This window comes from Patiria miniata, unplaced genomic scaffold (assembly GCF_015706575.1).
Source record: "Patiria miniata isolate m_02_andy unplaced genomic scaffold, ASM1570657v1 HiC_scaffold_26, whole genome shotgun sequence".
In the NCBI taxonomy this organism is placed as follows: domain Eukaryota; kingdom Metazoa; phylum Echinodermata; class Asteroidea; order Valvatida; family Asterinidae; genus Patiria; species Patiria miniata.
In genome coordinates this window covers 6,053,672-6,067,713 of record NW_024037065.1, presented here as the reverse complement: position 1 = coordinate 6,067,713, position 14,042 = coordinate 6,053,672, and the positions used below count along the sequence as shown (strand labels likewise).

At 39.3% G+C, this 14,042-nt stretch overlaps 1 protein-coding gene across 1 annotated transcript; it reads left to right on the top strand.

Moving 5' to 3' along the window:
- The first annotated feature begins 7,434 nt into the window (after positions 1-7,434).
- LOC119733630 lies at positions 7,435-13,501 on the top strand. Its single transcript, XM_038207034.1, has 8 exons — positions 7,435-8,290; positions 8,399-8,569; positions 9,173-9,266; positions 9,724-9,902; positions 10,423-10,579; positions 11,138-11,324; positions 11,916-11,998; positions 12,588-13,501. The coding sequence occupies exons 1-8, from the start codon at positions 7,836-7,838 to the stop codon at positions 12,888-12,890; spliced, it is 1,629 nt and encodes a 542-aa protein (XP_038062962.1). The 5' UTR covers positions 7,435-7,835; the 3' UTR covers positions 12,891-13,501.
- The last annotated feature ends 541 nt before the right edge of the window (positions 13,502-14,042 follow it).

Genomic DNA, 14,042 nt, shown 5'->3' with positions numbered 1-14,042 from the left:
GGCTGTACTACATGTACATGTATGTGATCATGGAGGAATGTCTCTGAGCTAGCGGTCTAAGGAAACAATCCAATCACACAGAAATTACAATTAAACAAATACATGAAATAAGTGCTTGAATAATCTTGCAGTTCAATTGATAAAACAATCAGTAAACTACATGCAAATGCTGCGCGAATGCCCCAAAACACAATGTTTGATGCGTAAAAACAGTAAAGCATTTATAGAGCCGTACGCACTGGCCACACAGACTAGGTGAAAATGACAACCCTTGTTTACAAGTTCATGTACATTGTACGTACAGACACGCGCACACAACACGAGCCCAAGTATAGAAATGTACATGTACACGCTACGCACTGATGATAGCTAAAAATAGATCGCATGGCCGGCTGACATGAGCGCAGAATTACAGCTGTTTTCTGAACTAACCCCTCAGCTTTACCCTTCCAAAACCACACCTATGATATCAGTTCAATATGATGCTATCCTTCAAACACAAGGAGTGTTGGCAAACCATTAAATACAAGCAGAAATTCAATGAAATTGTCTCTCACCGTAAGCCCTTTTCCTCACGCCATTCTAGGGACGCCGAAAGAGGCCGTATTACTTAACAACTTATGTATCCATGGGCCATTTCCATGTGAGTAAATCTGCATTATCCCTTGATTTCAACTATTAAAAGTGTTCTAACATAATTGTTGTCTTAACTCAATTCACATAGGGTTATCACCAAAAGATGAATTATACATCAGATAAGGGTTACAAACATAGGATGATCCAGAACTAGTTCCTGTTTGGCGGAAGGCGACTACCGCACCCGAGGTGATGTGCGCGCTGTAAACAATTCGCCTTAAAGCAGCAGTTTAGGGCTTAGTTTAAAGGTACTACATGTATATTCATAATCCATTTCCCCACACTAATGTTAGAGTGGTATTTGTTCTCTATTTAATATCCATTCTCTATGTGACCGTATTCACGTCAGTGTGGTATCATACTCTTAATGTTGTTAACCATTTCCAGCTATGTATAAAGTAAATGTAAGATGAACTTTCAATAAAAATAATTCTATAAAACTGAAATGGAAAGTGGAAGTCGGCCACAGAAAAAAAGTCACCAAACTTAACAGTCCATGTGGGTCGAATTTCGGGGAGTCACCTTACTCTCTCTCCTCCCCCCTCAATTCCTAACACTTACATTTTGGCATTTATTTCAGTTATTGTTTAAAGACACTGAAAACGATATAGTAATTCACAAATGGATGTTCACATAATTCACATATGATGTTCAGCAGTGTGTGAAATATGTGAAAATGTTTGCCAACTTCTAATGAATAATTCACTTCTGTTTGTGAAGGTGTATTTTTTTTTAAAACTAATGGCTAACAGGTTTGTTTTTAAACAATTTTTTGCAAATCTCTTCAGTGTTAAAATGTTTTCATATTTTGTACATGCAAGAATGAAAGCCTTGTCTTGTGATTTAAGAAATGTTTAACATAACATTTTAGGGGATGAGGATAAGAGTGTAACATTAGAAAAGTTGAACACCATTCCAAAATAATTTGGAAATATTGAACGTTACACAGTTAGTTGTTCCATGATTGACATGATTTATTGCGTTACTGCAAATATTGATTCAGCTAAAACTTGTAGAGATGGACAAGGGTTTGTATTAATAATGGAATATGGAAATAAAATTGCTTTTACTTTGGCAAAAAGACATGTATTGCATTTTGTCCGTCGTTGAAAAACAAAGCACGAATCAAAATATAACGTACATGTACACGTACATGTACATGCGTGCAATACGCGCACTGTAAATAATCCCTTTTTGAAAATGGACGTGTCCGCGCGCGCCACACAGGAATCCATGCGCACTGTGAATTTAAAGTGTTTTAACCTAACAAATTCATATGCCCGACTTGCTCGGGCCAGCCATAACGATGGAAGGTGGCGGTGACCTAGCCAAGAAAGGCTTAGTGTTGGCCAGATCTCTAGTTGAAACTGAAGTCGATCTTGTTCCGCTGTAGGTCTTCAGTCCCGGGAGGGAGACAAGAGTTGCCCGTGAGATGAGAACAGTGGGAGTGATTTCCCAGGTTGTGGCCAGTTCATATAATCATGAATAATTAAACGCGAAGGCAAACACAAGGAAGAAGTTGCCCCTGTTTTTGCAAGATTTGTATGAGAGAGGCACAGCCAATGTAGAGGCTAAGTTCCATGGTGATGACCGGGAATGTCTGATAGACTTCCAGGATGTGTTTTCCAAAGGTGACCATGATACCGGTCGCGTCACACGGACGTAGTCAAACATCAGAACATCACATAAATACTGGTGATACTAGGTCAGTGAAAGAACGGGTGAGGCGGCATTCGCACCTGCACAGCAGGAGATCCAGAATCAAATAAGTGACCTGCTGAACCAAGAGTAACAGAAATGGCATCAGGAAAAGAATGCATCAGGAAAAGGCCTCAAGTATTGTACTTTATACACATCAGAATAACCGTATGTCAATAAAATAAACCGAAAAATTGTTTATTGGTTTGCGATGTGCTGTCAACATATATCCGAAATTCTCTCAGCGTTTGGTGATAATAAAAGCTATCATAGCTCTCTGCCTAAAATGACATCATACTTCTGCTCACGGATATGGACATTTGCATGAGCGTAAAAAAAAACTCGGAAATGATAAAACGAAAATTTAAAATAGGGTTTAATGGGACACAAAATTACATTTTCAAATATGGTATTAAAAAATACATTGCATGGGCCCCACGAAGATGTTAGTCACAGTCTGATGTAGAGGTGCTGGAGTTGGAATCTGAATGAATTAAATCAGTATCATCTGCATCTAGATCTGAACCTTCTGATGATTCGTTACTTTTATCTGCCGTCAGTTCAGTCTCGCTCCCATCACTGTCGCTCTTTTCGGGTACCTCATCCTCACTCGTCAGAAAGATGTCACCTAAGATATTGGAAATTAAATCCCATATTTTGCTGGCATGGTTTCTGTTGAAAAACGGAAATCTAGCTTTCAGATCTTCCACGGACCTTATAGTATGACAGTCCCTGACAATGTTATCTATTAGTGACAATGCTAACCCACTTTTCCATGTCAGTACCTCCATATAATGCACAGGCCTCTCCTTGGAGCAGAGAGTCTCTATATTCAACTATCTGGTGATTGACTTCCTGCCTATTTAGATCAGTCACCTTCCGAACGGTAACACTGCACACAAAAAACGGTGGCAGGCTTGAAGTGTGTATTTTAGCTAAAAACGCAGAAAGAGGTGTGTATATCAGATTAAAACGCATCATATGTTGATTATCTGACTCGCCCTTGTGTGTATTTTGATTTCTTGGTGGTAACGAAGTATCGTTCAAGCAGCGAGTGCGTCAGTGTTATTTGTCAAGTGCGTCAGTGTTATTTGCCAAGTGCATCAAACAACCTACATTTGCTTAGTAAAATATCTACTAACCTGGTAGTGTGTGTAACTTTACTCATCGTGCGTAATTCCTCTTAAAACGCAAGAAGAGTATGCCAATGATATACTTTTCTGTCTGAGTACTTGAATGCATTATGATAGTAAGTCCGACGCACTTGCAATGTAAGATAGCGCATGCATAGTGTGTACATTTTCCTTACCTACCAAGTGTGTCAGACTTATGCACTAACGTTGTTAAATGACTCACGCCTAGGTTTAACGTTGGTTGGCCCAACTAGGTTGACTGAGATATGTGTCAGACTTATGCACTAAGCGTTGTCAAATAACTCACGCCTAGGTTTAGCGTAGGCTGACGATGCAAGTGCGTCAAGACTATTCCCGCGTAAATTTTGTTGTGATAGTCTCACGTAAAGATGTAAAATGTTAGGAGTCAACGTGTAGACTCGGGTAGCGTGTGCAAGTGCAAGGTTAACACGCATGAAGTTTCCTTGAAAGGAGACTACAGTGCTTTGCCGTATAGTCACGTGGTCGTCCTGCAGGCGCGGATGCGATGCATGCTGCATGCATGCGCAATATGCACTAGTTTTCAGACATCGATCACAGATATATAGCTAGCTAGCTGACGCGGGTCCGGTACGACACCATCGCAATCGGCCGACTGCCGGATCGGACTGAGCAAGCTTTGCTAAGCCTGCGCCTGCCATCATTCGTAGGTAAGGGTTTATTTAGTTCTCTCTCTCTCTCCATGTTAAGATTTCAACGTGTGTCGTAATTTAGCGTTCACGTTTTGCTACTGTTCAACATGCTCAATTAGGCCTGGAATTTAGAAACGAATTTGTTTTGATCTCGTGATGCATGATCTGTGATCATGATGAGCATGACTTTTTGCGTTGGTCTTTGTGGTTAGTGGTTCTGATAGTATACAGTTGGCTAGTACTAGTAGTAGCCAGTAGGGCTTAATCATGTAACATTATGCTTCAGATTCGGATCAAGAACACTATTATTATCTTCGAAGCAAATGACTACTTTGCACTCTAACTGTGTTACACTATGGAGAAACTCATGATGTTCGTCGAGTATCCAACATAAATAATACTGGTCTCCGTTTAGTGTTTGGAGTCTTGGCGTAACGGGACAATTCTCCCAGCCGGCCGGGGCCCTTCGTTGACATTAATTAGGGGTTTCCGTAAGGTCTATACACTAACATCTGAAAGTAAAACAAAACCTAAACAACTCCCACTTATCATGCTTATTGAAGGTCTACCGGTACGTTACATTAGGCCTATACTAGTACACGTACTAGGCCTGCATCTTGACATATACATGACATCACACATGCCAAAGCAATAAAAGCATGCATGCCTGACCTAGGCTAGGCTATGTTCGAGCATGTAGGACTCGCATAGTGTGTAAAATGACACATTATGGGTCATATAAGGAGTCACATAATGAGTAAAATGACACATAGTGGGTCACATTTTAATAACACATCACTACAGGGTCAATGACTGTGTGGCGGTCAAAGGTCGCACGATTTTATACATTTAGGCACACGCACGTGTGGCCATGTGTAGTGCACATAATCTACAGTATATGCAATGTACATCCACACCAACCAATTTTAGCACTTCCCATAAAATGATGTTCTGTTATTAGGCTTATGCGTTTGCAGAGAGGAAACTGCACTTTCAATTGTCAATCAGTTTAAATTACATCAATTTCTAATTTCGTAGGCCTAGAATATAGGCCTAAGCAATGAAAGTTGCCATAAAACTATATAAAACGAATATGCCAATTTTTTTCTTTATTTTTTAGTTCTCATAGCCTTATTTAATTCTCATTCATTGCAGATTTGGTTTATTGCACCATCAGTTCTTGTGCATGTCACTCTTCTTTCCTGTGTCAGGTCTACTTTTACAATGTCTAAATCGGTTGGCACTGTCTATACTTGTGGCATTTGTCATATTTATGAGGCACCAACATTTCAAAAGCTGCTCAGACATGTAAGGCTTGTTCATAGTAACGAACCCCATTTCTCTGTAAGATGTGGCATCAGTGGATGTGAAAAAACATACAAAGTATTTTCCTCCTATTTAACTCATCTTCGGCGACATCATGCCGAAAGTGTTAACAACCCACATTCACTAACAAGTGTTACAGAAAATGATCAGACGACGGAAAATGTCAATGAAGAAAACTTCGAAGAGAATAACATGGAAACCGGGGAATCCAATGATGGTCCTGACGAGCGAGCCACTTTAAAAAAAGCCTTTGCTCTCCACATTCTTAAGATTAGGGAATTGCACAAACTCCCGAAGAAATCCATTAATCTTTTGAATACAGAGACATTTAATTTATTGGAAATGCAGCAAGAAACCTTAGTTTCCAAATTTTGTGAAATAGTGTCGAGTTGTGCAGGTGGTAATACACCATTTGGAAAGTGTGCGATCCCAGAGGATTTTCATACATCATTACAGACACTTAAACCCCTACTAACAGATGCAAATCACCATGCCTATCTGAAGAGACATGTTGGATTGATTGAGTCAATAACTTGTGAACTTGGTCATAATTCAAATGGAACGCCCAAAACATATCAGTATGTCCCAGTGTTACAAACCTTGTCCAAGCTGCTAGAACACCCAGACATTATAAGCCAAGTTCTTAACGGCAGATCCAATGAACATGATGGTCACCTCCACGACTTCTGTGATGGTATTTTGTTCAAGGAAAATCCTTTGTATTCTTCTCAGCAGTATGCTCTACAGCTTCAACTGTATAATGATGAATTTCAGGTGACAAATCCGTTAGGAAGTAAAACAGTTAAGATTTCTGCCTTTTACTACTTGTTGGGCAACATTCATCCTAAGTTTAGGTCTAAGTTGTATGTTATTCAGTTGGCAATACTTGTAGAATCCAAATACATTAGCAGAAATAACCTTGGCCAGGTGCTCAGACCACTTATAGAGGATCTGAAACAACTGGAACAGGAAGGAATCCCAGTCAGAGTTGATGGCAACACAATTAATATCAAGGGGACCATAAGTTTCGTCTCGGCTGATAATCTTGGAAGTCATTTCATTGGAGGGTTTTTTGAGGGCTTTACAACGGAACGATTCTGTCGTTTTTGTATGTGTACCAGACAAGATCTAAAAAGTGGAAAGTGTTTGACAACAGCCGCAGAAGAACGGACAATTGGCGCTTATGATCGTCATGTTTCTCTTGTCACTGCTCATAGATCTTTTGCATCAGTGTATGGTGTTCATGAAACTCAATCTCCTCTGAATGAGTTGGCATACTTTCATGTCACGGAAGGACTCCCCCCAGATCTTGCCCATGATTTAATGGAAGGTGTATGCAAAAAAGTAATGACAAATATCCTTCCAGGTCTCCAGGTGTATGTCACTGATATTAACTCAGTTTTGGAGTCATTTCCATACAAAGGCTCAGACAAATCCACAAAACCCTCACCGCTGTCAATATCTGGCTCAAACATTCGCATAAAGCAAAGTGCCTGTCAGATGTGGTGCTTTTGCAGACTCTGTCCAGTCATGTTTGCTGCAAAAATTCCTCATGGAGAACCTTTGTGGAATGTGTTACTCTTACTAGTGGACATAATCGAAATTGCCACTTCCCCTGTTCAAACTTCAATGAGCATTTCCTTCTTGAAATCTGTCATTGCAGAATTCCTTCAAGAATTTATCCACTTATTTGGTGCCGACTCCTTGACCCCAAAGTTTCACTTTCTTCAGCATTACCCAGATATGATGGCAAAGTACGGACCACTTATCCATTGCTGGACAATGAGGTTCGAGGCCAAACATAGCTACTTCAAGGAAATTACCAGACGCACCAAAAATATGAGAAATATCTGCAAAACACTCTCTACCAGGCATCAATATTTGCAGTGCTTCTACAACTCAAGTGTAAATTTCTTGGAACATGACAACCTCGAATTCACTCGCCTTTCCACTATTTCTGTGCCATTGCTCCAACCACAGGTACAGGGCATTGTGAGCAAAATTGTTCCCTTTGACAACATTGATACTGATGTGAACATTGTCAACCAGGCTGAGTCTGTCACTGTTAGTGGTGTGAGGTATGATAAAGGATCAGCGGTTGTTCTTGGAACAGATGGTGGTTTGTGCCAGTTTGGCAGAATTGACATCATTCTTGTTCATGCAGGAACCGTAAACTTCATTGCAATGGAATTGCACACATCAAAATTCAGTAGGCATCATCATGCTTATGTTGTCAGTGAAACAAACAAGTATGTTCCAGTCAAAGTCAGTGACCTCTTGGATTTTTATCCCCTTGAAATATACAGTCTTGCAAATATAAACTACATTCCTCTAAAACATCGTGTCCACATGGAAATGTAAAAGTGTGCAAATGATGAGCAATAGTATTTTAATTTTGGCATTGCTTTTTGTTTTGTTTTATCTGGCTGCAGTTCCCACAATGGAGTACCTTGTAACATGTGGCATGTCCAGGAAGGTGGTTAAAGCTGCAGACAACTCTGAACTAGAAGCTAGAATTAGAGAAGTTTTTGAGATTCCTGAGAAAAACAAAATCACCTTACAAGTCTACAGCCAGAAATGGGGGGAGTACATTGACACCAGAGCCCAAGATGTTGAGAGCAGTGCCAAAATAAATGTTATCAATTATGAGAGTGAGTTTCCTCTTATAATACCAAGCAGTTCAGAGTCTAATTTTGACACAATGAGTATCCCATCCTTCTCATCCGTGAGTCAGATTTTGTCTGACAGTGGGAGTGACATGCTTGTCTCAGACTGTGTCTCATCACCAGACCAGGACAACTGCAGTGTTCCAGTTCCAAATATGAGGTAAGTGTAAGCTGTGCTGATGGATCCCTCTAACTCAATCTTTCCACAGGGAAAATCAACAAAACATTAACAACTTGCTATAATAGTGCTTTTCATGTTTGCCTACAGTGAGTCACTGGTGACAGTTGGTGCACAGAATTGGCCATCACCATTCAAGCTTCATTGGCAGTGCTTCCCCCCAGACCTGAAGATGGCTTTGGCAGAGAAGAAGCAACTTGACATCAGACAACAGAAGAAGCTGGTACAAGCTGTTTTCGATGAGATGAGGAGAGTTACCTGGTGAGAGTGATTCAATTCAAGTCATCATATATTACCTTGCAAACCTGTTGCCAGAATGTGAGGGAGGGGGCATATGAGAGGAAAACTATACCTCAGTTGTCCAGTGCTTCCCGCCCTAAAAAAGTGTAAAATTGAAACCCCAAAATCTGGCAAATAATTTGAAAAGGGGCATGGGCTGATCCTCTTTTCTCCTGAGGGCACCTTTTGCTCAAAAAATATTATTTCCAATATTTCCATTTCTGCTGCCACTTCCTGTTGAAAAAAATTGGCCTTTTAAAAAGCCAACCTTTGGGTTCCCCCGCCCTCCCCCACGGGCCTGCCTTGAATGTCTTGTCCCAGAAGTCCAGAGTGCAGGAAATACTTGCCTCCAAATACATTAGTGATTGAAATAATATATTTTACCAGTGTTACTTCCATCAATTAGGGTCAGACATTACAGTAATATCGTCAATTAACCATAGTGTTTAACCAACATTTGATTCGAAATAATTTGTCGATTATCTATACAATTCTGTGCATTCATCCAAAATTTATTCCAGGGGGTTATAATAAAAAAATGAGCACCTGCAATATTTCATGTTTTTTCATTAATCCATTCTGAAGGACACCACACCCCTGGCAATACGATGAAGCGGCTCGTGCTATCACTGAAACCTACCCACATCTTGCTGACAAGACACCACTCTGCAAGCCTCATGTGAGTATTTCTAATCAAACATTCTGGTAGAAAGACTGTATATTAAAATGGTGCAAAGTGTCATGTATCTCAGTGCGAAACTTGAAACATGACATCATTGCAAAGCTAACAACAAGGGTTCTATAAATTCCAATATGGAAAACATGTCATCATTTTAACAATCACATTAAGCTCTGCTTCATTGAAAATGGAGGGCCAGCAATAAATAATCAACTAAAAAATCCCCATGCTAAAATATGTAGCACTAGATGTTTCAAATGTGATATCATCTGCAGCTTTCAACATTGAAATAATTTGAACTGGAAGCTAATCATACCATTTGAAACCATATCATCATGAAGCATAGTTTCTGGCTATAAAAGAAAATCAATCTTTTGAAACATAACTTCAGAATAAAACGAAATTTCACCTTTGAACCCCTCTTAAATGTTGATTATCTTTTTCATACAATTGAAAGGACATATGGAAAGGTCGACTTTCTGATAAGTTCAGAAATGAAAGGAAGAGGAAGAGGACTCAAGATCAACTTTCCAGTCCTGAAACGGTTGCTCCAAAGCGACAGCGATCAAGCACTCAATCAAGCACCTTGCAGCTTCCAGAAGGAGAGGACGAAGTGTCAATGGAGAGACACATTAGGTTATTATCTTTTGTATAATTGTGTTACAAATGTTTCAACGTTTTACTTTTTGAGTGGATGTTGTCTTTAGAACATCTTATTTATTTCCAATTTCCACTGAATGCTATCTCATCGCGCTGAAGCCAGTTGACAGTTTGTACCACTTAATCTGCATTATAAGTGCACTTCACTCAATTTCGAACTAATGAGCTCACAGCAGCTTAAAGTGAGCACAATCAGTTGTGTCCAGAGATAGCACCTGAAACTGGGTGTGACATCTGGTGCAAAGCCAAAAGCGCCATAATCTTTTGTAAAATGGATCCCCTCACAGGAGTCAAGTACTTAGGCCACTGGTCACGGATGAATTTTGCGAAGAAGAAGATGGCTCTTGTGTTTGCAGCATGCTTAAGCTGTAACCACTTGGTCTTGATAATATTAAGTCAATTGTTTTATAAAACTGTTATAAAAACATTTTATGTAATTATACTAAAATGCTATTATCTCTTCTTTTCCAATTTCAATTTATTTTGGGTGACGAAGTGCCCTGTGCGAAGAACACAAAAAGCGGCAGGGGGATGAGAACAAAATTGACAAACTTATGGATCTAACCTTTCCAGTAAGAAGGCAAGCCATCCTCAAGAAGGCACTGGTGGTCGACATCAAGGCACAATATCCTGCGCTTTTCACACCGAAACAGGTAAAATTAAAAGACTCCTCTCCCCAAGGAAGTTGGTGAATTTACTTTCCTCAAGGAAATTGGCTAATTGAAAAGTAAACAAGCTATGTTTATTGCCAGATAGTTATCGTTCAGTTCAATTAAGTTGTGACACATTTTTGCCTTAAAGGACACAATCAGTGCAATCCTTTGTAAACAGCTCAATGTTTTTTGGCCCACTTCACAACCAAAAAGTAGATTCTTTGTCAATTAATTAAGTATATTAATCAGTTTCACAACTGGGCTTTTGATATACAGGTCTCTGCAGATGTTGGTTGCTAATTATGTGTATACAACTCTGACTACATACAACTTTGAGCATGCTTACAACCAGTCAGTTCAGTGGTAAAAGGACTCCCTTTGCAAGTGCTATCACTAGCACTCCTGTCATAAAGAAATTGATTACCTGCAGTACTTCTTCAAAACAGTCTGTTTATGCCCTTTATTCAGAATGTGTCTGACAGTTACAAATTTATATACTACATACTCGCTTAAAAAGAGGTAGCCTTTTTATATTTCTTTTTGCAAATTGTATTTCAGATCTTTCTTGAGTTGGGCAGAATGATACCATCACTAGAGTCTTTGAATGCTGACATCTGCATCAAGAAAATGTCACCATATGTGTCGGCAATTATGAACTACCCGTTCTACAAGAAGGCTGATGAAAGCTTCCTTCGGCTGATCCAGACAAAGATATTTTCTTCTGAAGCAGACACCGAGAAGGAATGTAAGGATTGTTGGGAGTCCGTATATAGTCAACTAATTAGATACACTTCGATCACAGTTTGACAATTCATGGCAGGAGCAGTTCAACAAACTTTCAAATTTCAGCGTGCCCAAGCACTCCGATCCCATACAGTCTTCCTCCTGCACCATGCTGATCATACAGCTAGTGTAGCCTTGCTTGAATGTTGAAATTGCACTTGATGCATGTATATAAAATGTTGTTGTTCTGTTCCGAGTTGTTAAACTTGCCAGTCTGCAACGAGAGTGTAGTTTCAGGTCAAATGCTAATGTTTCATGTAAGCACTAAGACAAAAGTGGGGTTTCTGATTGATCAAGACAAGCAAGTGCAGATCACACAACCTACTTTCAGTATTGAGAAGGCAGTTGTAGTCTTGGGCCATGGAACTTTGGAGGGCGGGTTGTAGGCGTGAATACATTTGACAGGTGGTAACTGATGTTGCCTGGCGTGATGGGGTCCATTCCTCCATGGTGCTTAACTGTGGCTGATCAAGCTGATGTTCATCCAAGTGAAGTACAAATTGTGAATTGTGCATTAAACTAATAAACCAATTATAATTGTTTTTCCCTGCAGATTTAAAGACTGCTGGAGCAATTCTGATGCTGCCATCTTTCTTTGTTGGCGAAAACCGCACTCATCTCATCACTGACCAAAAGGTAGGGTTTCTCTTGTTTGTTTACTTACCCTTAAAATATTAGGTGTGTGTGTGTGTGCACATAAGTGATCAGTAAGACTAATGTAAAATGTAGGACTAGTTTCAAAGCATCCCTTAAAATTTTGCTTTGAAATGTTTTTGTCTTTCAAATGCACCAGGAAATTGATATAATTGTTGTTAATGATGGTTAATTTTAATGTGGAGTGCTGTGGCCTATTGGTTAAAGGGCATTGAATTTGTGGTCTGCGGGTAAAGCTGCAGGTTGTGGGTTCGAGTCCAGCCTGGGAACATGGTGCATGTGCCCTTGGGCAAGACACTTTTTGTCACACAATGCCTCTTCAACCAGGTGTATAAATGGGTACCTGTCAGGGCAGAGATGCATCAAGCTGTATTCTCCTCAGGGAGCTAAGATGTTTTTATGAATGCTTCATTGGCCCAATGAAAAGGGGTAATAATGACGTAGCGCCTTGAGCAGCAGTTTTGGTGGATACGTGTGCTTTAATTTAAATTGCATTATTATTATGAGGAAAATAGAATCATGATGTTTAGGTTGAGAGAACTCTTTTTTTTCCTTTCCATTTCTTTTATAGGATGAGTCTGCTGTTCATGTTCAGCCACACCTACAATACTCTGGGCAACAGAAGGACCTCTTGTCCATGGAGGACAGCTATGCTGTGTATGCAGAGCAACAGGAGCTATTCGAGGTTACAGGCCTCATCGATGGTCTGTTGACATTGCTGGCCACATACTTCATCTTTGATATGGCATACCCAAAAGGTATTAGAAACACCCTAACATTCCTGCAGTTGAATGTGTTGAAGATGACTCAAGGGGCTAAACCCCCAAAACCTGTGAGTAGAGTCATAAATCTCCTCAGAAAGGGTGATGAGTAATTAAATTGACCCTCATAACAAACCATATCAGCTGCTCATTTTTTGTTTTAATTTTTATATTTAATTTCAGTTTCATTGTCTTTATTTTGGTGTTTTTTTTAGTTTCTCAGATAGTTTATGGGAAAAGAAGAAGAGAGTACATGTACTTTCATTAATAGTAAGTCAACAACTTTGAACACTAAACATGGAGGGGGATATCCACAGGATTCATACAAAGGTCGTATTAATTGTAGATTTGCCTGCTGCTACTCTTTGTCAGCAACTCTATTTTATTATTTGTTGGTTAATCTGCTTATGATTGATCATTTCTGGGGGATAAAAACCTAAACGATAAAGGCCCTAAAACAAAGGCCCCCCCCCCCAAAGAAAACAATGGGAAGAATTGTACTTTGTGTAAGAAAAATGTAATAATATTTGTTTGTATTATTCAAAGAGTGTCAGGAGCACACCTTGATTTTTTTCTAAGTCTGAGAAAAGTCTCAAACTTCAAAGAAAAACTGAACTCATTTTGTCAGCAACACTCGGTTATTTGTTGGTTAATCTGCTTAAGATTAATCATTTCTGGGGGATAAAAACCTAAACGATGAAGGCCCAAAAACAAGGCCCCCCCCAAAAAAAAAAACACAATGGGAACAATTGTTCTTTTCGTAAGAAAAATTTAATATATTTGTTTGTATTATTCAAAGAGTGTCAGGAGAACACCATGATTTTTTTCTAAGTCTGAGAAAAGTCTCAAACTTCAAAGAAAAACTGAACTCACTTTGTCAGCAACACTCAGTTATTTGTTGGTTAATCTGCTTAAGATTAATCATTTCTGGGGGATAAAAACCTAAACGATAAAGGCCCAAAAACAAAGGCCCCCCCCCAAAAAAAAAAAAAAAAACAAAACAAAACAATGGGAACAATTGTACTTTGTGTAAAACAAATGTAATAATATTTGGTTGTATTATTCAAAGAGTGTCAGGAACACAGCATGATTTATTTCTAAGTCTGAGAAAAGTCTCAAACTTCAAAGAAAAACTGAACTCACTTTGTCAGCAACACTCAGTTAATTGTTGGTTAATTTGCTTATTATGAATCAATTTGGGGGATAAAAACCTGACCGAGAAAGTCTCCCACTTAGAAACAGTTTTACTTTTTGTATTGAGAACT

Bases quoted from the DNA above. Each gene is read 5' to 3' on its own strand.
- LOC119733630 (XM_038207034.1), top strand. From the start codon at position 7,836: ATGATGAGCAATAGTATTTTAATTTTGGCATTGCTTTTTGTTTTGTTT. The intron at 9,903-10,422 runs GTTATTATCTTT...TGGGTGACGAAG, and splicing joins TCAATGGAGAGACACATTAG to TGCCCTGTGCGAAGAACACA. The intron at 11,999-12,587 runs GTAGGGTTTCTC...TTTCTTTTATAG, and splicing joins ATCTCATCACTGACCAAAAG to GATGAGTCTGCTGTTCATGT.